We start from the raw sequence: 20162 nt of genomic DNA, 5'->3' as shown, positions 1-20162 counted from the left end.
GGCAATCTCTTAGAACCCTCTAATTGTTTTTTCCTGCTCAAATACGTTATTCTCCACAAATACGTTAGTCAAATCTTGTCTCCTTTAATCACGCCTCCATTGGCTTCAAATTCATATTCTTGATTTTGGAAACGAGATGCCTAAACAAAAATTAGGTCTTTTTAATTTAATAAAATTTTATAAATATTTTATTCATAGTTTCTACAGGTTGTAACCTAGTTTTTTTTTTTTTTTTTTTTTTAAATTTTATAAATGTGTAAGACATACTTTTCAAATTTTAAAATATGGTTTATTAGGGATGATGATGATGACTATTTGAAACTCATGGCATAGCAACCTTCTTTTTGTTTCAAAATCGTACATTTTTTTCTTATTTGTTTCAAAATCTAATCGCACATAGCATCTCATAATCCTATATTTTCGATTTATTGTCCCAATTCTCTCTCTTCTCTGAAATATAGGCCTTTTCCCCTTTATTAGGGTTTCTGATTTCTCCTACGATTCTGCATTATCTCCCTCCGCCATTGATACAGATTTTCCTCTTCAATTCCTTCATTTCAGGTTCGTCCTTCTCCTTTTCCTGTATGTGTTTCTGATTCTCTATCTCTGATGTTTATATGTATCTATATTGTTTTACGTCCATTTGTCTTTCGAGCTAACAATCAATTCGTGAAACGCTCGATCTCATTGCTCTCAAGGAGCACTACGTCCATCCTTATCTAAATTATCCGGTTACCGTTTTATACGCGGCTTATAGTTATCTGTATTTGAAAAGCGTGTATGTAGCTAGGTAGATATATACACAAACTCGATTTCAGCGGGATTCTAGAACTCGTTGGATTGGATTTTAGTATTTAGCAACATTTTTCCAGTTTAACATCATTGATATCGTTTAGTTTTGTTGGCTGATTTATGCGATTTGCATGGTATGAAGTTTTTTCTGCAAATGCATGTCATATAGCTAATTGGAACTGATACGATGATATCCTGCCACAATGTTGATTTTATTCTTCGTTTCATTGTGTTCAGGAATTGATCTGTGTGGTAACGATTGCAACTTTTTGATCGATCGGTGTCAATATAAACCTGCAAACAACATTTTTTTGGTATCTCTCGGTTTAGGTTAAGAGAATTTAGCTTCTGATTTTGGATTTTCGGGATATTAAACCCTAAGGTTGAGGATTTCTATTCCTATATACCATGAGAACCTCGTGGGCTGATGCTGTTGATAATGCAGCTTCTGGCTCTGATGGTTATGGGGTTGGTGGAGCTTCAAATGCTCCCCAAAAACCTGCATATGTCCCCCCTCATCTTCGTAACAGACCACGCACTCCTGAACAAATGCCGGGCCCACCTACCTCAAACAATGGCCCACTTCCGATCAATGATAGGTCAGGATATAGCGGACAAACAAGCGGTTCACGGTGGGTGGCTCCTAGGGCTGACTATGGTAGGCCAGGGTACAATACTGGCGGCCATGGTGGTGGTGGTGGTGGACGTGGTGGTTGGGGAAAGGGAAACAGAGGTGGTAGTTGGGGTGGTAGAGAATATGAAGCCAATCCATTTGGTAATGATGATGTAGACTCTGCTGAAGAAATTGCATCAGATCAAGAAAGCAGTGGTATCAACTTTGATGCTTATGAAGATATTCCTGTTGAAACAAGTGGTGTTAATGTCCCCCCTCCAGTTAACACTTTTGCTGAAATAGACTTAGGAGAAGCTTTAAATCTCAACATTAGGAGGTGCAAATATATCAAACCTACCCCTGTTCAACGTTACACTATTCCTATTTCTCTTGCTGGAAGAGATCTTATGGCTTGTGCTCAAACAGGATCTGGAAAAACAGCTGCTTTTTGCTTTCCTATAATTAGTGGAATTATGAGGGGTCAATCTGTACAAAGACCGCATGGTTTTAGAACTGTCTTTCCTCTTGCTCTTATTCTTTCTCCCACTAGGGAACTCTCTTGTCAGGTTTGGCTCTTTGACTTTCACCAATCTCATACTCTGGTTTCGTGTATTCAATGTCTTTATATTTTTTATTGTGTTCAGATACATTTGGAAGCTCGAAAGTTTGCTTATCAGACAGGTGTGAAGGTGGTGGTTGTTTATGGTGGAGCACCTATTAATCAACAGGTAACTACAACTTAGGGGTAATATAGTAAATTGGTAATATTTTCTAGTATATATACGTATTAAGTTGATTGGCTATTTTGAAGTTGAGAGAGCTTGAGAGAGGAGTTGATATACTTGTGGCAACACCTGGAAGATTAGTTGATTTGCTTGAAAGGGCAAAAGTGTCATTACAAATGATAAGGTATTTAGCTCTTGATGAAGCAGATCGTATGTTGGATATGGGATTTGAGCCTCAAATAAGAAAAATCGTGGAACAAACAGACATGCCTCCACCTGGTGGAAGACAAACAATGCTTTTCAGTGCCACTTTTCCTAGAGAAATCCAGGTTTTTTATTTTATTTTATTAATTTAAATCATTTTAATTTATAGTTTTTTTAAAATTTATATAATGTTTATCCGCAGAGACTTGCGGCTGATTTTCTTTCAAATTATATATTTTTAACTGTGGGGCGTGTTGGGTCAAGTACTGATTTGATTGTTCAAAGGGTGGAATTTGTTCAAGAAACTGATAAAAGAAGTCACCTTATGGACCTTCTTCATGCACAAATAGATAATGGATCTGGCAAGGTACACGTGTACACTTTTTATAATTTTTTTCATTTATCTTTTTAATGTAATGTAATATATTTTTTTTATTCAGCAACCTCTTACACTAGTTTTTGTTGAGACAAAAAAAGGAGCCGATTCACTTGAATATTGGCTATGTGGCAATTCGTTTCCCGCTACTACAATTCATGGAGACAGAACACAACCGGTAAAAAAAAAATTAGGGTTAAAATAAAACGAATAAAAGTTAATTTTCTAATTTTTGTTTTTTTAATTATTAATAGGAAAGGGAGTTGGCATTGAGGTCATTTAAGAGTGGGAAGACTCCAATTCTTGTTGCTACTGACGTGGCAGCACGTGGGTTGGATATCCCACATGTTTCACACGTGGTTAATTTTGACCTTCCTAATGACATTGATGACTATGTACACCGGATAGGGAGGACAGGGCGAGCTGGCAAGACGGGATTGGCTACGGCTTTTTTTAATGAGAATAATATGTCGTTAGCTAAACCGCTAGCGGACCTTATGCAAGAAGCTAATCAAGAAGTTCCACAGTGGTTGACTCGGTACGCCAGCCGGGCGGCTTATGGTGGTGGTAAGGGTAGGCGGTCCGGCGGGCGGTTTGGTGGCCGGGATTTTAGAAAGGAGAATTCGTTCAATAGGGGGGTTGGTGGCGGCGGTGGTGGAGGAATGGATTACTATGGTGGTGGTGGTGGTGGTGGATATGGTGGGGCTGGTGCACCTAGTGCATGGGATTAGTCTTTTTTTTTTTTAATTAAAAAGTATTTAACCTTTTTTGGGGATTAAGAATTATGGTGTGGAAATTTTGTTCTAGGTGACATGGTTATATATCATGGTCTAATCTCTATAATCAAAAGGAGAATACTAACGAAGAGACAATGCTTGATGCGAAGTGATGTTATTTATATTAACTTGTACCTTATGCATTGAAACTCATCAAATATACCATAAAGAAGACGATATCAAACTCATCATTTTACGTGCCAATAAATCTGAAACAATCAGAAACAATGAAATCAAACCTAATATTTTATTTCTTCACAATAAGGTTTTGTGTTTAAGTGTCTTTCCATAAGAGCACATTTGGTGGGTAAGGGTAAGAAAAATTCTATATGCATCTTTTATCTTTACATGTATCAAAGTTCTAGCTTTTATGTGGCTTAATCTCTCATTGTCCATCTTCCTAAGGGCTATTTTTGGGGAGTAAAGAAAGGATTTACATATATCTTATATGAGGAGGTGTGTCAAATAAACGAAGGATTTCACATATACTTATATGAGAAGGTCAGTATGTCCCACATTAGCTGGGCACAACCTTACATATATCTATATGTGTTGGAATTTACATTGTTCTCAAAAGAGTTTTTAAAAAGTAAACAAAAGACTTCACATTTATTTTATATGGTATAATGTAACTTTGATCTTTGATCTTTTTTCTTGTTTTTGTTTTTGCGTGTCCCTCTTTTCATTTCACATAAAATGGAGAGATAAATTGATGTACTTATTGGATCTATTGGGACTAATGGGGTTTGAACCTGTAACGTCTGCCTTGACAGGGCAGTGCTCTTGCTTGTTGAACTATAATCTTAAGTAAATAAAAAGAATTCTAACATAAGAAGAGATCTAACAGAAAATTTTGATCTGAATCAGATCAATATATATTGATTGGCTACCTCCATTATAGTGTTGCTAGCAAATATCATTATTTTTGGTTTTAGCTCTTTCATGTCATTCCCATAGGAGATCCAAACCTTTTTTTTTAAATCTTCGATAAAAAGATTCATTCACTTCATAAAAAAATAGAGAGTAGAACCAATTAAACCAATATAGATGAGTTGACATCTAGCTCCATTGTAACTTAATATCTCTGTCTATTTTCATAGCCTCTATCTCTTTAGAGAGTGTTAGTGTTTCGCATCGGTTAGAAACAGTTCTCTATATTTTGGTGTCCACCATCCATAAGAACTTTTTTTTAGAACAAACAAAAGACTCGACATCTTACAGTATTATTAAATTATTGAAAATTTATGAAATTATAGGTATTTTACAAAATCTTTCAAAATGTAAGAACATTCATACTTTACGAAAAGTGCATATTGGTTCTTGAATTGAAATATTTTATCAATGATTCTAGTGAAATTATTTATAAATTTGTGAAAGTATAGGTATTTTATGGAATATTCAAAATTCGAAAATATTTATGTTTTCAAAAAATCTCTTGTCTTTTAAAATAAATAGCAAATAAAATGTGTTTATAAGAAAATTAGTTTCTTACAATATCACTATTTTATTATATAAATGATTATTTTATAATAATTTCTAAATTTTTTATCTCATAGCATGAAAACTATTATGAAATTGTAGTGATTACCCATATAAACAAATGCTGGTAGGTATACATACAATCATACTGATCCATTCATAGACACCGTGGGAAAATGCCCCACCAGGCCACCGCACCATACCACCCTTGACCTGCCTGCCAAGTGCCAAGTGCCAACTGCCATGCCAATATTCGATCATATCACAAAGCTATTCACGGACACACTGTGCTGTCCATTTGGCCTATCTCCATTGACTAGTTAAGTAATTATTGGTATTTTGTATTTCATTATAATATTGAAGATTTTGATATTATTATTTATCATATGTTCCATTTCATTTTAATATTGAAGATTTTGAGATTATTTATCATATGTTCCATACAGGAAAAAAAACCAATTACATCATAAACATCACAAAGTGTAGTGAGAGCAACAACATTTAACCATTTCTCATTTCTGTTCTTCAACGTATAAGACTTGACCATGTTGTTGATTAGTTAGGAAATTGAATCAAATTATCCCACCAAAGCGCATTTTAACAAAACGATGGTATTTATTTTAATTTGCACTTCACAAACCGGGCAAAGGACAAAATCCAAATCAACCTCCTTCGATCTAAATGTTCCTGCAAAGCCAAACTATCTAAATCAACTCTCCAACCAAGGATGTTTACTTCAATGATGGACGTAATGTTTAAGATCTCGCACAAGCCTTTATGGACAAATGTGAGAATGACAAAGTACGAGAGAATATTTATAATAGATTCAAGGTCTCCTCCTAACAAGACTCGATAGTATTAATTTTATGCCCATTCCATACATATTTTATATTCACTAAATGCTCGAGAGATCATCTATTTTAATCTATTTAAGGGGTTTGAGATTATATGTGTTGGTAATTGTTTGATTATTCCAATGTAGTTGTAGTGTCCTTTGAATTGTTGGTCGATCATATTGATTCAGTTGGATTTCCATATATCAATGCATGTGTACGTCATTCCTAAGATGATCACTACAAGAAAAAAAGGAATTAGCGATGACAAAAGTTGGCACTAAAGACTAGTAAAATCGCCGGTAAGGTAATAGCAACGACATGTTGCTGGTAAAATGTCGCTGCCACTGCTCTATCACTATTGCTCAAAATGTCGCTGGTAAAGATATCTGTTGTCGATAATACCGAGTGTCACCGCTAAAACTCCTGTCGCCGCTAATGCCTTTCGTCGCCGGTAATAACATTTTCTATTTTTTTATTTTTTAATCAACTATTTTGGTACAAAAAAACGATACATAACGACATTAACTGCAGAAAAAAGAATTACATATCGGATTAGGTACCAAATAGTGTAACGACATTATATATAATTAATTTCATATAAAAATAAACAAGTACCAAAGTTTATTTACAAAGTTTTATAATTACAACAAGCTAGTACCAAAGTGTCACGACAAGTCTAACATACAAAATACAAACTAAGTATCTGACCAACCATCTCCTCTGTTCCCGTCGTTCCCTCCTTGATCTTTCTCCGATTGAAAAAACGCATAAAACTCATCCCTACACGCCGAGTCGTTGAACATTGCATGAAAATTTTCCAATTACATACTAAATAACAACATATATAAACTTGTAAGTTATATTATCAAACATAAACAAAAACTATTAAAGTATATTGCTATTCTTAAACTAGGGACAAAAAACAAAGTATATTGCTATTTCTTGTACTTAAAACATAAACACAATTACCAAATGAGAATGCATTTATTGATGCCAAAGTACATTGCTATTTTTAAACTAGGGACAAAAAACCAAAGTACATTGCTATTTTTTTTCACTTAAAACATCCACACAATTACAAACATAATTACTTAAACATCGATTAAACACTCTTATCTCTAAGATTGGACTTCTCTCTCAATCGTCCATCTTGCTGGAGGATATTAAGCTATAACATGTGCATATTTATTTGTTGTAGATAAACTCTAGATTTAGTCAAATAGAAAGAGTCAATTGATTATTGTTACAAATCTTTTAATTTAGGCTCAACAATTATATATATATATATATATATATATATATATATATATATATATATATGTATGTATGTATGTATGTATGTATATCTTATTCATTATCAATGCAAATTAAGAATTCATTGATCAGCTTGTAATCATTACTATGTATATCTAAGCTATGCTTGGAAGTATGTTTGATATAATCGTTGCTTTTCTGGTTTCTAACCATATATGTCGTTAAATACATCTAATCATGAGTACGATGAATGTCTTTGCAGTCAAAGTGCGAATTATGACTTCCCGTTTTCCATTAATAATATCAGTTGATATCCCCATTGATGGCCATGAAAATGTGTCTATTAAGAGGACTGTAAACGAACACAAACAATGATTGTTCATGTTCTCTTATTTAAGTTAGTCGAACAAACGAACAAATATGAATGGATAAACGAACGAATTTTCTTGTTTATGTTCGTTCGTTTAACAAAGTATATTGTTCATGTGTGTTCGTTTATGTTCATGAACATACTAAATGAACATTAACGAACAAAGATAAACAACCATCATTGAACATATATAAACAGAAAAAAAAACATACAATATAGTAATATAATCAAACATAATTGAGCATATATGAATATAAAATAAACTTAACTGAACAAACATAAACGAATGTTCATGAACATAAACTAACGCTCACGCACATAATTGAATGACAAGAACAAAATCATAGTTCATGTTCTTTCATTTAACTAAATGAATGAAAATTTGTATTTATGTTCGTTCATTTAATAAATAAACGAACATAAATGAACCTCTCGCCGAACGGTTCACAAACAGTTCGTTAAACGTTTGATTCGTTAACAGTCTTATCTATCGATCAATGACTCAATGTACAATATTATTCAACTGTTTTTTTGGGTAATGCGCAGTAGCCAATTCTCAAGCATTCTTGTTTGATGATACAATATATATATATATATATATATATATATATATATATATATATATATATATATATATATATATATATATATATATATATATATATATATATATATATATATATATATATATATATATACACTACAATTCAAATAAATAACTAAGCAAACTAATATGATAAGATACTTCTAAGTTGTTTTGAGCTAATCTTGATGGATTGTTTTCGGGACGCATATTGATAAACCGTATCCAAGGTCGGTCCAAAGATATAGTGGGTTCACATATTTTAGGAATTTTGGTCCCTTTAGAAACATGAGTCCTGACCATCTGAGTTTCCACGATCGGGTTGGCCTGGTCGTATCCTTTGTTTCATCATTTCTCGACCATTCTTTGAACTGAGGACTATAGAACATTTACAATTGACAAAATTGGGATTTGAAATTATTACAAGTTGCATGTTTGTCTTTCTCTTACGTTAAACTAGATCTTAAACATTAAACATGTAGATTGATGGCAAGCGGTATCACCATTGGAGCGACATTGCAATAATCATAAGTGCTTTAAAATGTAATTCATTTAAGCCTTTAATAGATGAAATATATAACCTCACGAGTCACGACCTTGCTGCGATGAATATTTATGCATGCATGGTTGAACGAGACGTTAGAAATATGCAAAAAGTTATTACTCGCGCATAAGTAGCGTTTATTTGGTGGTAACAACTGAAACAACGTAAACTAACATCGAGGAAACTAAAGTGTTCCCGCGAATGTTTAGCGGTGGTTCCACGTGTCTGAAAAAATTGTTATCGCGAGTTTTCAAATATATTTTTTAACGTTGTATGGTTATTTTGTTAGAATTGAAAAATAAAAAACTATTTTAGTGAATAAATAACTCGTAAATTAAACAATAAACATTTTAATTAGTATATTTTATTACATAATAATTCAATAGAATAATCATGGAAATTTGTGGGAGATGATGTTGACGTAGCAGGCAACTTAGGTATGTGTGATTATTCTGAAAGTACGTAGAGAGAGTCCGAAAGGACAACAATAACAAATCAGTGCTCTCAATACCAAACATTTGTAATCAATTCGAAGAAACCAACAAATATTCCGATCGTATTCAGCAAACCAACAAAACACAAAACAACAAAAGTTTCAGAAATGCGATATGTACATGATTTCTACCGACTCTACGACGTCCACTTGCATACGCATGTACCCTTCTTTACAATTTTGTTTCACGAGAGAGGTGTGGAGCAAGCTTGGTCGTATGCAACAGGCGTATTCCTATATAAGTTCTTGATTTTTTCAAGACAAGTAAATTACAAGCTTTTGAATGGTGGTACATTTATTAGTATGTTCAAAACATCAATTATTAACGTGATGTGTAGATGTGTGACACCAGGTGTTCGACGATTTGTCTGAGAGAAATAATTAATTTGTCGTAAAGTGTCAGATTCATTTCTTAGATCATTGCTTTCAGGATAAAAGATCATTGGAAGTTTTTTTGGTAATGCTTAGAGCTTTTAGTTTCAAATCTTAAAATCAAATGGATGCAAAAACACCATTGTTGTCGAGTGACGATGATTCAAAGCACATACGAAGGAACAGACGTAATTCAGTTACTAGCCTGAGATGCGATTTCTTTTCAAAATTGCCTGAAAAAGTCCGACGTGGCCTTGATCCTGAAGCTCCATTTCAGGTCGACCTTTCAAAAACCATCGGTCTAATAGAAGGTAAAAAAAAAAACTTCAAATTCCTCTATTCTTTTCATCAAATTTCTTCTTGTTCTTGAGATTTATCACATCATTAATTCATTCAGGGGAGAAAGAATACTACGAAAAGCAATTTGCAGCTTTGAAATCTTTTGAAGAAGTTGACTGCTTACGTGCGACAACCAATGACATAAACACTGAAGAAGAAGACTTGATAGAAGAAGCTCAACACGAAAGAGCAATCAACATCTCCAATTGGGCAAACATCTTTCTACTTGCACTTAAGGTAAACAAGAACTTCTAATTTCTAATTGCTCCAATAAATCATTCTTTCTCATCTTTTTTCTCAAACGAATTCCAGATTTATGCAACAGTACAAAGCGGATCATTAGCAATTGCTGCATCAACCCTAGATTCTTTACTTGATCTAATGGCAGGAGCTATTCTATGGTTCACTCACCTATCAATGAAAAGCATCAACATTTACAAATACCCAATTGGAAAATTACGAGTCCAACCTGTTGGAATCATCATATTTGCTGCAATCATGGCCACTCTTGGTATGTGACTATGGAGGGTATATAAGTAAATATGTAAAATTTTTCTCAGTTATCACTTAACATGATGAATATGCAGGATTTCAAGTCTTAATCCAAGCAGTTGAACAGTTAATTAGGAACTCACCTTCTGAAAAGATGAATGATTTACAGTTGATTTGGTTGTATGCAATTATGTTAACTGCTACTGGTGTGAAATTGGTTCTTTATATTTACTGTAGAAGCTCTGGTAACAAGATTGTTAGAGCTTATGCTAAGGTGTGTGATTAACTTGAGTTTTGGATATGAATCTCTGTAAAGGGCAATTTAGTAATTTGATGTGTGATTCACAGGATCATTATTTTGATGTGGTGACAAATTTGGTTGGTTTGGTTGCTGCTGTTCTTGGTGATGAGTTTTACTGGTGGATTGATCCTGCTGGAGCCATACTTCTTGCTGTTTACACAATTAGCAATTGGTCTGGAACTGTTATAGAAAATGCAGGTTAATTTGACAAAATGTCGAAAATGTCCTTCAATTGTGGGCCCCATTTCATGTACTAAAAATTTTGCTTATTTATATATTTTGTAGTTTCACTAGTTGGACAAACAGCACCTCCTGATTTTCTACAAACACTGACATATTTAGTCCTGAGGCATCATCCTAAAATAAGCCGTGTGGACACTGTTCGTGCATACACATTTGGTGTTCTGTATTTTGTTGAGGTGTGTAATATAATATAATATAATATGTTATTTATTTAATTTAATTTAATGAATATTCAAATGTTGAGGAAAGAGTGTGTTGTTTGTTATGTTTAGGTTGATATAGAATTGCCTGAAGATTTGCCACTGAAAGAAGCACATGGGATTGGGGAATCGCTTCAAATCAAGATAGAAGAATTACCAGAAGTGGAAAGAGCATTTGTTCATCTTGATTATGAATGTGATCATAAACCAGAACATTCTGTTCTTGTTAGGCTTCCAAACACTCAGCCTTGAAAGTTTAAAAATCGTTATGAATTTACGTTTTTAGCCCTAGTTTGTAGTTGCTTTATTGAAGTTTGGGTTGTTTTAGTATTTTGGGAGGTGAATGTTGATGTGAGGATGAGAGCTTTTGGTGAAGTGTAACTAATGTGAAGTTTGCATCAACATATTTTGAAATATTATGAAGGTTGGATACAGTTGAAAATGGTTTGTTTCAGTTCGGATTAAGGTATTTTCCATATTTTGTTCTAATTTTCGAAGATGTTCTTCCTATGGAATGCCATTTACAGAGATTTATGAAAACGAGATGCAAAGAAAATTTTCAAAATTGTTATTAGTTTGTGAAAACCATACACCTTTAAATAGGCGGGATCATCATTATTGAGTTGGAGTTCGTAAATGTGCAATTTTTGAACTCCATGGTTATTAAGGTTTTTCCAAATTCGATTGGCCGTTGGATAACCATCCAAATTCATTCACCTTGTCGAAACCTATTTACATACAACACCAAGTTCCTTAAAACTTGTCCCAAATAACTAGGAGCTTATTCAATATATCCATCATAGTGGTCATTCACCCAACTACTAACTAATCTCAATATCCATTTGTTTCCAAACTAGTCAAGCTCCCAAACACAACCACCTAATGACTTAACCCCGTAAGCTATTAGCTCAACCTCACACGTCTGGTAATATCTAGAAACTAGGGTTTATAACCCTCACCGTCCATGCTAAGAATTTTACTGTGAAATTCATCAACTAAACTTACCATCGAGTTCGTAATATAACCATATCATGAACTTTTGTAACACACTCGAGGTCTAACAACTGTACGAAATATACTACATAACAAAATTACATAACACGAAATGAAAAGATATCCTTAACTCGCTTAGTAGTTCGTATTCTCATGGTAACATTAGTATCTGACTCTCTCATAGATCTGAATTCTCCTCATACATATTTTCCTTTTTGTTGGAAAAAGTTTGACTAGACACAACCATTTCAACTTATATATTTTTAATCCTGACATAAAAACGCATCGCGTTCTTCCCCTTACCACATTGTGTCTTTCTCAGAGCTTGCCACGTGCACTACTTCTACAACGTGTGTCCTATTGACTGGTCATGACGATGTGTCGTGCCACCATCATGGGCACGTTGTATCCACATTTATTCTCGAAAATTTCAACGTGTTTCTCTATTTTGCCACACGTCCCCGGTTACCTCCATGTGTCTCGCTCCTCTGTTATATGCATCTACTCGACCAAACATATTAATGTGTCACGACTAGGACATATACTTGTCGTGTTCATGTTGACTTTTATTGACCATATTTGACTTTGACTATACACGCCATGTACCAATATCCTATGCATTGTGTTCTACTCAAAGTACATCACCCTCTTGTAATCCTTGGCTTATCAACATCATTGTTGTCGTCAATAAGTTACACAACCTTCCAATTGTCTTATTAACGAATTACCCTCCTTGTAATAATATCTATCATGAAAACACGTGTTATAAATTTAGTTATCCAATTGGATATATCCAATTATAATCCGATTAATTATGATGACTTGTTATTGTATTTTGGTGGATAGTTGGAACTTTGACCTATAACTTCAAAGTGCATGTTTTTTATGATTTTTTTATATGGTTATCGTATTTTGATTGAACTTTCAAATTTATTGTAGTATATTTTTAAAATGTATGTTTTTTTTTGATATTTTATTAATGATATATTGATTGGTTGTAACTGGATGAACACCAAATAGATTCAAAATGGGATTATCGGATATCCGTCTGTAAAAATACAATATACAATTTATAATGTAACATTCATTATTTTGGTAAATTTCCAAATTTGACCCTAAAGTAGAAATTTCTTGCATTTTGATTCCATGGCTCCCTTATAGGTGGGGCGTGTGATTTTTCTAGTACGCTAGGCATACGTTTTTTGTATGCAGGGTATACATGACTGATGCATAAACCCTATTTTTTAGGGTTTGAGCCCCATTTAAGCATCATTAACTTCTTAAGACCTTTACCCTCATCACCTTCCATCTCCCAATTCATCCCTAACAAGCCCTAATCTTTTATGTGAGCCTTTTTGAGCTTAAGAGTGCATTTTTGGTGTTCTTGAAGGAAGGAGAAGGAAAGGAAATCATCTTGGAAGATCAAGGCATTTTGGATTTAGAAGTATATCATTCTCAAGCATCCTTTGGAGGTATAAAGTCTGAAACTTGTAGATCTTGTTAGCCTTGAGTTTATGATCATTTTGGTCCCATAAGCTTGGTTTTCATGAGTATGGATTACTCTAACCGGAAAAGATGTCCTTCCAGATATTTTTAGGTGTTAGGAACCATAAGAATGTGATCTTGGACCTTCTATCCCTTCCATGCAAGAGTTATGATGTCTTAATGGATTATAAAATTAGGGTTTTAGCTTTTGGACCTTTTCTAGCCATGGAAAGTCATAAAGGTGGAAACTTTATGACTTAGAATGATGTTATGAGTCTAAGTATGGGTTTGGACGATAGATATTTAAAGAATAAGCTCTTAATATGAAGATTTAGATTCAGATGGAGTACGCTGGGCCTACCAATATGTACGATGCACTTACTAGGTTAGAGTCCCATAGTTTTGGATGAGTTACGACTATGCCCAACATAGTAGCTGAGTACGCATGGCCTACTCAGCCATCTTGCCCTTCCTTTGACTTTTTGACTTGTTGACTTTGACCTTTGACTTGGGTTTGACCAAGTTTGAATTAGGGGAATTTTTCGGTATTTTGAGTTGTAATTAGAGTTTAGGTCCTTATTTGTTGTATATGTGACTTGTAGAGTTGACATCTGGAGAAGAGTTCTTTTCTGCTATCTTTTCTGGTATATAGGATGTTGCTATGATATAGTGATCTAATGAAATCTTCATGTGTAACATCATGTTTCTGATCGTCCGTGATTAGGGTTCGGGGGTTGCAATCCGGGCATAAGAGAGTCTCTAGGTTGTGACGAGTTGTTAGGAGCTTAGGGCACCTCGTCACCTATCCGAGGGTATGAGGTTCGTGGGAATTGGGGTTATGTCGAGGAAGCGATGTCAGTTTGATGATTTGGCCAGATAAGTCCTTTAGTTGAAACTGATGGCAGCGGAGTACGTTGGGCGTACGTGTGTGTACGCTTAGCGTACTCCTGCGCGTGAAATTTAAGATGAGCAACCTAGTACGTTGGGTGTACCAAAGGGTACGTTGGGCGTACTAGGCACAAAAGAAAACCCTAATTAAGAAGAGTGTCTCTATATAAAGAATGAGATGGCCTCATTCCTGGCCACCATCCACATTCAATAAACCCCCTAAACTCTGATCCTCGTTTTGGAGCTTGTGTGTGACCATTGTGAGCTTATAAGTGTTATTGTGGAATTTTTGGAGTGAAGAAAGAGCATGGAAGAGAATAGAGATGGAGTCCAGGCTTTGGATCAGAGCTTTTTTGTGGTTAGAGCATCATTTGGAGGTATAAAGCTCAAAGCTTTCCCATCCTTTTTGTTTTGTGCATGATATGGTCCATTTTAGGGCTTTTGGTCCCAAAGCTTGAGGCTTTATGAGTTGTTGCACTCTAAAGCTTAATATATGTCCTTTTTAAGTGTTTCTAGTGGCGAGGATCCATAAAAATGAGGTCTTGAATGTGAGAATCAACCTATGCATGAGATTTGAGCATTTTGAGTTAAGAGAATAAGAGTTTTATGTGTTTGTGACCTTATCAGCCATGCAAAGGCTTAAAGTCACTAACTTTATGGAGTAAGAGATGATAGGGAGTCCAGATCTGAGAAAATGAGTTAAGGTCTTAATGGTTTAAGACCAAGAGAATGGACTAAAGCAAAACTGGACGTACGCCCAACGTAAGTTCCAATACGTCCCGCATACTGGGTTGGAGTCCCCGATCAGTTTCATGCATGTGTAAGTACGCTGAACGTACCAAGTGAGGTACGCCCCATGTAACTTCACTGTGGGCTTTTGGGTTGGATCTTATCATAGGCCATGAGGGTTAGGCCTGAATCTTTGGGCTTGTGAGTTAGAGACTATGAGCAGAGAAATATTATAATTTTGCCTTGGGCCCGTGTGTTGGGCTTGCCATTCATTTTTGAGAGTGGGCTACGGGTGAGCCCATTTATTATTGGGCCTTAGTGGGACCAATGGGTTTTAGGCTTTTAATAGGCTGGTTAATGGTCTTCCTTTAGACCTAATGAGTGAGAGTCTGGACTTAGTTTCTAAATGGGTTAATTGTGGTTTTGGCTCAGAGTTAGACATCGGTGCGTAGCAACAGCGTTATAGGGGCTGTTCATCATCCGAGGTGAGTCTTCTCACTATACTTTACCTAGAGTGGTACTTATGTGTGACCGGAGGGTATTATGTGTTTACATTGAGTATTACCTTATCCTGCTTTATGTTGTATGGTATGCATTATGTCTTTGTGATTTATGCTATGCGGAGCTTCACAGACTGGACCAGAGGGTCCAACGAACCGTGGGACTGGAGGGTCCCACTGAGACACATTGACCGGGGGGTCTTACAGTGATATAGCCTCGAGTGGCTGCTGAGCTGTGTGTGTGGTATTTTGGGGAACTTACTAAGCTTCGTGCTTACCGTGTTATGTGTTATGTGTTTCAGGTTTTCTCATAATCGCGGGAAGGTACCGACTCGATTGTACACACTAGAGAAGGAGTTATGATTTGAGTATCCTGGATTATTATTATTAAAATATAGAATTGTGTTTTGTAAATAAACTAAATGGAGTTTTCATGAAACGTGATATGAGACTTATGTGCTTTTTAAAAGAAAAATATGTTTGAAAATTTCGGAATTACAAGTTGGTATCAGAGCCTTGGTTTAAGGGATTCGGATGCACCTTTGGGTACATCTGAACTTAAACTAAGGAATTGAGAAAGATTTTCAAAAGAAATGATTTTCTAAAACGAGCAAGAGTTTCTAAGAGGAAAAACGAAGGGGAGCAGTGTGTACAATCAGTCAGAGTCCGAACGGTGATTTCCCAAAATACCCTTACTTGTTTTTGTTGTGAGTTATTATTGAGATGTTAGTGATGCATGCTAGAAGATAGGCTAGGTATTTCATATCATAAGGTTAGAGTTGCCTGATTTGTGATGCCTTAGCCTAGGAATTTTGCTATCTATGATGTGCTTTGAGTATGTGCGGAGTAAGAGTATTCAACATGAATCTTTTAGAGAGAGGGCTTGGAGGAGAGGAGTAATCTAGGAAAGGTACCTAGATGAATAGTGGAGGAGCCTACTGATAGATTAGTTTGATACCCGCGTGGGGTAGGGATACTGGAGTTCGGTGACACTTCTTGAGCGTGAGTAGAGAAAATAGAGTTGTAACCTAGAGTGGTTTTATGTGCTGGTGAAGGTTATTCGATATCCGAATGCTGCTTGCTTCGTGCTTTGTAGAATTTTTGATGATGGGAGTCAACTACTAAGTGAATATGACGATATTCAGGAGGTAGGTGGCTGGCATCATGAGAAATTCTTCAGCAGCTGATGGCAGAGAAGTGTGAGAACCTAGGAAGAGCCTAGGAAAGTGACTGTGTGAAATGAGTACACTAATAGAGGAGGGTATTCGCTATAGGACGAACGTGTGTAACGGGATTGGTGATCGGGAAAGTTGAGCAACTACTTAGGAAATCTGGGATGATCTGTGTGGAAAGTATGGGTAAATGTGGAAGGTAGTATGGGCCTGTACTATTGAAAACAGAGGACCCATACTCGAAATAGGGAGAATTCCAAAGGAGTCTAAGTAGCGGATTGAGAAGAGAGATAACATGGTTCGAGTACCATGATTTGCGGCAGAGTGAAAGAAGATTACATGGTTTGGGTACCATGAGTCGTAGCAAACCAAGAGGTGATCAAATGGTTCGAGTACCATGATTCGTGGCGGTTAGTTCTTCTGGTTTTTCCTGTTGTCCCATGGTGGTTGACTAGTCTGAGATAAGGAGATAGAGTGTGGGACCATAGGGCCATGTCAAGCAAGTTTTAATGGAGTATACTTGAAAAAGGGAAATCGAATTGGTTCCCGAGGGATCTTATTAGCGAGATGTTAGTGGGAGTCGCTAGGCTCAGGGATGAGTAGAGATGATGCTTATTGGAGGATCGAGGTCTGAGTCGGGCCATCGATTGATGGATGAGATGTCACCTTCTGTGGCAAGAGTTGCGTTGTTCCCATTTTCCAGGAGAAGCGAAGGAGATATCGAGTTTCCGATTTCAGAGTTTGGAGGAAAAGCCCCATGGGGTAGCATTGGTGGTGACCTTTTCATCAGAATATGTGGGCAGTTTGTTTGCTGTAAGGTATTTGTGGTACCAAAGAGTCATTAGTGGAGGCTGAGATGGAAGAGACCCAGGAACGTGCCTATATGAGTGTTTCATGCTTTTAGAAACAGTTTCAGGTGGTTAAAAGGAATGTATCAGGGAGGTGGCCCTCGTTTTTATGTCGTGTATCGATTAGGAGAATGAGGTTCCATGCTTTGATGATGATTCTCATGTTGGAAGTCGGGTCGAGGAGTCAGAGACGTGGTGCGTGATAGGGCATTATTTTCGGACTGAGGGTCAGGATTTCGGAACAGTTAAGGTGACCGGCGGAATATCGGTCTGAGATTTCGAGATGTCTAGAGGCAGTCGCGCTGGGAGGATTTGGAAGTTTTTGTCTGAGTTTCGGGATATCGTTCTGAGATTTCGAGATGTCTAGAGGCAGTCGCGCTGGGAGGATTTGGAGGTTTTTGTATGAGTTTCGGGATATTTGGAGTTGCTTGGTTTCCATCGGGAAGATCATTGAGTGTTTACGTGGTATGTTCCATGAGTTAAGTGTGATGTACCTGGTGGAACAATCTATGGAGTAAATTGTTGGTATGTCCACTGGTGATGGTTCGAACCCTGAGCGGGGGAGAACTGGGTAGTCAATTGGGAAGATCAATGATTCGTTCAAGTGCGGTTAGGGAACTGGTTATGTGTGACAACCCGATATTTCAACTCTTTGTAACGACCAAAGTGGGTCAAGTATTGTAACCGCTTCTGAGTAATAAAATTTACTTTCATAATAAAATGTACAAATAAGTCCTATTTAATTTCCTTCTATGATTAAATGTCTTTGAACCATGATCGTACGTGAAAAGAACGCCCAAATCCGACTTCATTTAGCGAAATCATGATTTTTCCAAATTCGACTCAGCAACAGACAGCTAAAAACTCGAATCGGAAATCGAGTGACTTTTGACCGGAATGACCTAAACGAGAATCGAAGGTCTCGACAATGGTATTCTAGCGATAAAAAGTCTGGCAAAAACCGACATCAGATAAAGAAGTTACGAATTTTCAAAGAAATTCCTTAAACACGATAGATTTTATATTTAATAAAAAAATAATTTTGGAGTTTGCCGACGGAGTCTAAACGAAAGTTGAAGAGCGTAGTCTCACCTACGCGAGGATATAAAGACCATCGAAAACGGAGTTCGTATGAAGAAGATATGAATTTTTGAAGTTTATTAAATAAATTAATTATTTATTTTATTCAAAATTCGGATATTATCCGAAGGGGAGTCAGCATACGTGTTACGCGCCGCGTACTCCTGTACGCCCCGCGTACCCGAGAAAGCTCGGTCTCAAATCGTCCACGTCGCACGATCCGGAGAACCCGACCCGACGTCCCATCCGACCCGCGTGCCAGCGATCCGTCCCATCCGACCCGCGAACCCAGGAACCCGTCCCATCCGAGGCCGAGGCGGTCGTGGCTCGGTCATGCGTGACGCACGCGTACGCGCTGCGTACTAGCGTACGCCCCGCGTACCGAGGCAGACCAGCCTCCCTATAAATAGCATGCGAGGGTTTTCAAAGAAGGGGCTCATTTCTCTTCTCTCTCACTCTACTTTGCCTCGTTTTCCGTTCCCGTTCAAACCCGAAGCTCTGGTCTTTTTGGCTCAAGTCCCGAAGGTCGATTTTACTCCCGAGATTCCCGAGAATCCCGAGGAAAATCCGTTTCCCGAGACGAAACTCTGCCCGGTTTTCCATCTCGCTATCTCCAAAACTTTCAAGTGAGTTTCATACCCCTTAATCAACCGTTTTAATTATTCTAAATACTTTTATATGTTTTCAATGGGGGGGGGGGGGGGATTACAAGTAAAACACACGAGTATTATCGTGTGTTATATAAAGAAACTCTTTTATATACTGTTAAATATTCAAATCACATGCGATTTATAAACCTTTAAAGGAACTTTTAATTATATAAATATATATCATATGTTACAATAGCATTCAATCTTTTAAAATATAAAGTTGTTGTAATGCAGGTATAAAACTAAACTGTTCTTAAATTATTCTTTTCTATCGTAGAATCGACACCAAAAATCTATGCTTTCATAAACAAATGATTCTTTTCCTACGTATTTCTAAAAACAAACAAGGCACACTTTGTAAAACTATAATAGGTATAGTTTTACGAACAGATTTCTAACTCTTATGTACTAGAAACATATATTTCAAGAAATTTACTTTCGTATACAAGAACAAACGTAACATTTTAACCAGTAGATCTGTTTTTATACCACGGGATTGTGAGACACTAACTTCATGTACGTTCGAGTACACATTTCAAGTCCTATATTATATACCAGAATCCCTTGGAGGGGGAGCATGGTGTTTGTGTATAGATCTATACGGGCTTGACAACCCGCGCCCTGACTGTTAGCTACAGTCCACCGTTTGGGGTGACAAACGTCATAACATTCCAACGCCTGAAGAACGTTGTGTATAGGCATTTCGAGTCAATAGTATGGTTATAAAACTCACAAGGGGTATTAAAAACGCATTGATTTACAAGGTTTTCAAACTCATTTATTATTTTACCTTTACATATATCTTGGAAACAAACATTGGTCTTG

General features: G+C 36.3%; 2 protein-coding genes across 2 annotated transcripts; both read left to right on the top strand.

Moving 5' to 3' along the window:
• The first annotated feature begins 385 nt into the window (after positions 1–385).
• LOC145031419 (DEAD-box ATP-dependent RNA helicase 37-like) lies at positions 386–3608 on the top strand. Its single transcript, XM_078979963.1, has 7 exons — positions 386–561; positions 1030–1971; positions 2050–2133; positions 2217–2459; positions 2537–2701; positions 2775–2888; positions 2965–3608. The coding sequence occupies exons 2-7, from the start codon at positions 1201–1203 to the stop codon at positions 3439–3441; spliced, it is 1854 nt and encodes a 617-aa protein (XP_078836089.1). The 5' UTR covers positions 386–561; positions 1030–1200; the 3' UTR covers positions 3442–3608.
• A 5436-nt stretch (positions 3609–9044) lies between these two features.
• LOC145031418 (metal tolerance protein 4-like) lies at positions 9045–11434 on the top strand. Its single transcript, XM_078979962.1, has 7 exons — positions 9045–9728; positions 9815–9993; positions 10069–10267; positions 10344–10522; positions 10597–10747; positions 10835–10968; positions 11065–11434. The coding sequence occupies exons 1-7, from the start codon at positions 9542–9544 to the stop codon at positions 11242–11244; spliced, it is 1209 nt and encodes a 402-aa protein (XP_078836088.1). The 5' UTR covers positions 9045–9541; the 3' UTR covers positions 11245–11434.
• The last annotated feature ends 8728 nt before the right edge of the window (positions 11435–20162 follow it).

The sequence above is a fragment of the Lactuca saligna genome, chromosome 2 (genome assembly GCF_052625555.1).
Source record: "Lactuca saligna cultivar CGN05327 chromosome 2, ASM5262555v1, whole genome shotgun sequence".
Lineage (NCBI taxonomy): Eukaryota > Viridiplantae > Streptophyta > Magnoliopsida > Asterales > Asteraceae > Lactuca > Lactuca saligna.
The sequence above is the reverse complement of the archived record's forward strand: the minus strand, read 5'-3'. Positions and strand labels throughout refer to the sequence as shown.

Coding starts and splice junctions, on each gene's coding strand:
- LOC145031419 (XM_078979963.1), top strand. CDS start 1,201: ATGAGAACCTCGTGGGCTGATGCTGTTGATAATGCAGCTTCTGGCTCT. Junction 2,702..2,774: donor TAGATAATGGATCTGGCAAG/GTACACGTGTAC, acceptor TTTTTTATTCAG/CAACCTCTTACACTAGTTTT. Junction 2,889..2,964: donor ATGGAGACAGAACACAACCG/GTAAAAAAAAAA, acceptor AATTATTAATAG/GAAAGGGAGTTGGCATTGAG.
- LOC145031418 (XM_078979962.1), top strand. CDS start 9,542: ATGGATGCAAAAACACCATTGTTGTCGAGTGACGATGATTCAAAGCAC. Junction 10,523..10,596: donor TTGTTAGAGCTTATGCTAAG/GTGTGTGATTAA, acceptor TGTGATTCACAG/GATCATTATTTTGATGTGGT. Junction 10,748..10,834: donor AACTGTTATAGAAAATGCAG/GTTAATTTGACA, acceptor TATATTTTGTAG/TTTCACTAGTTGGACAAACA.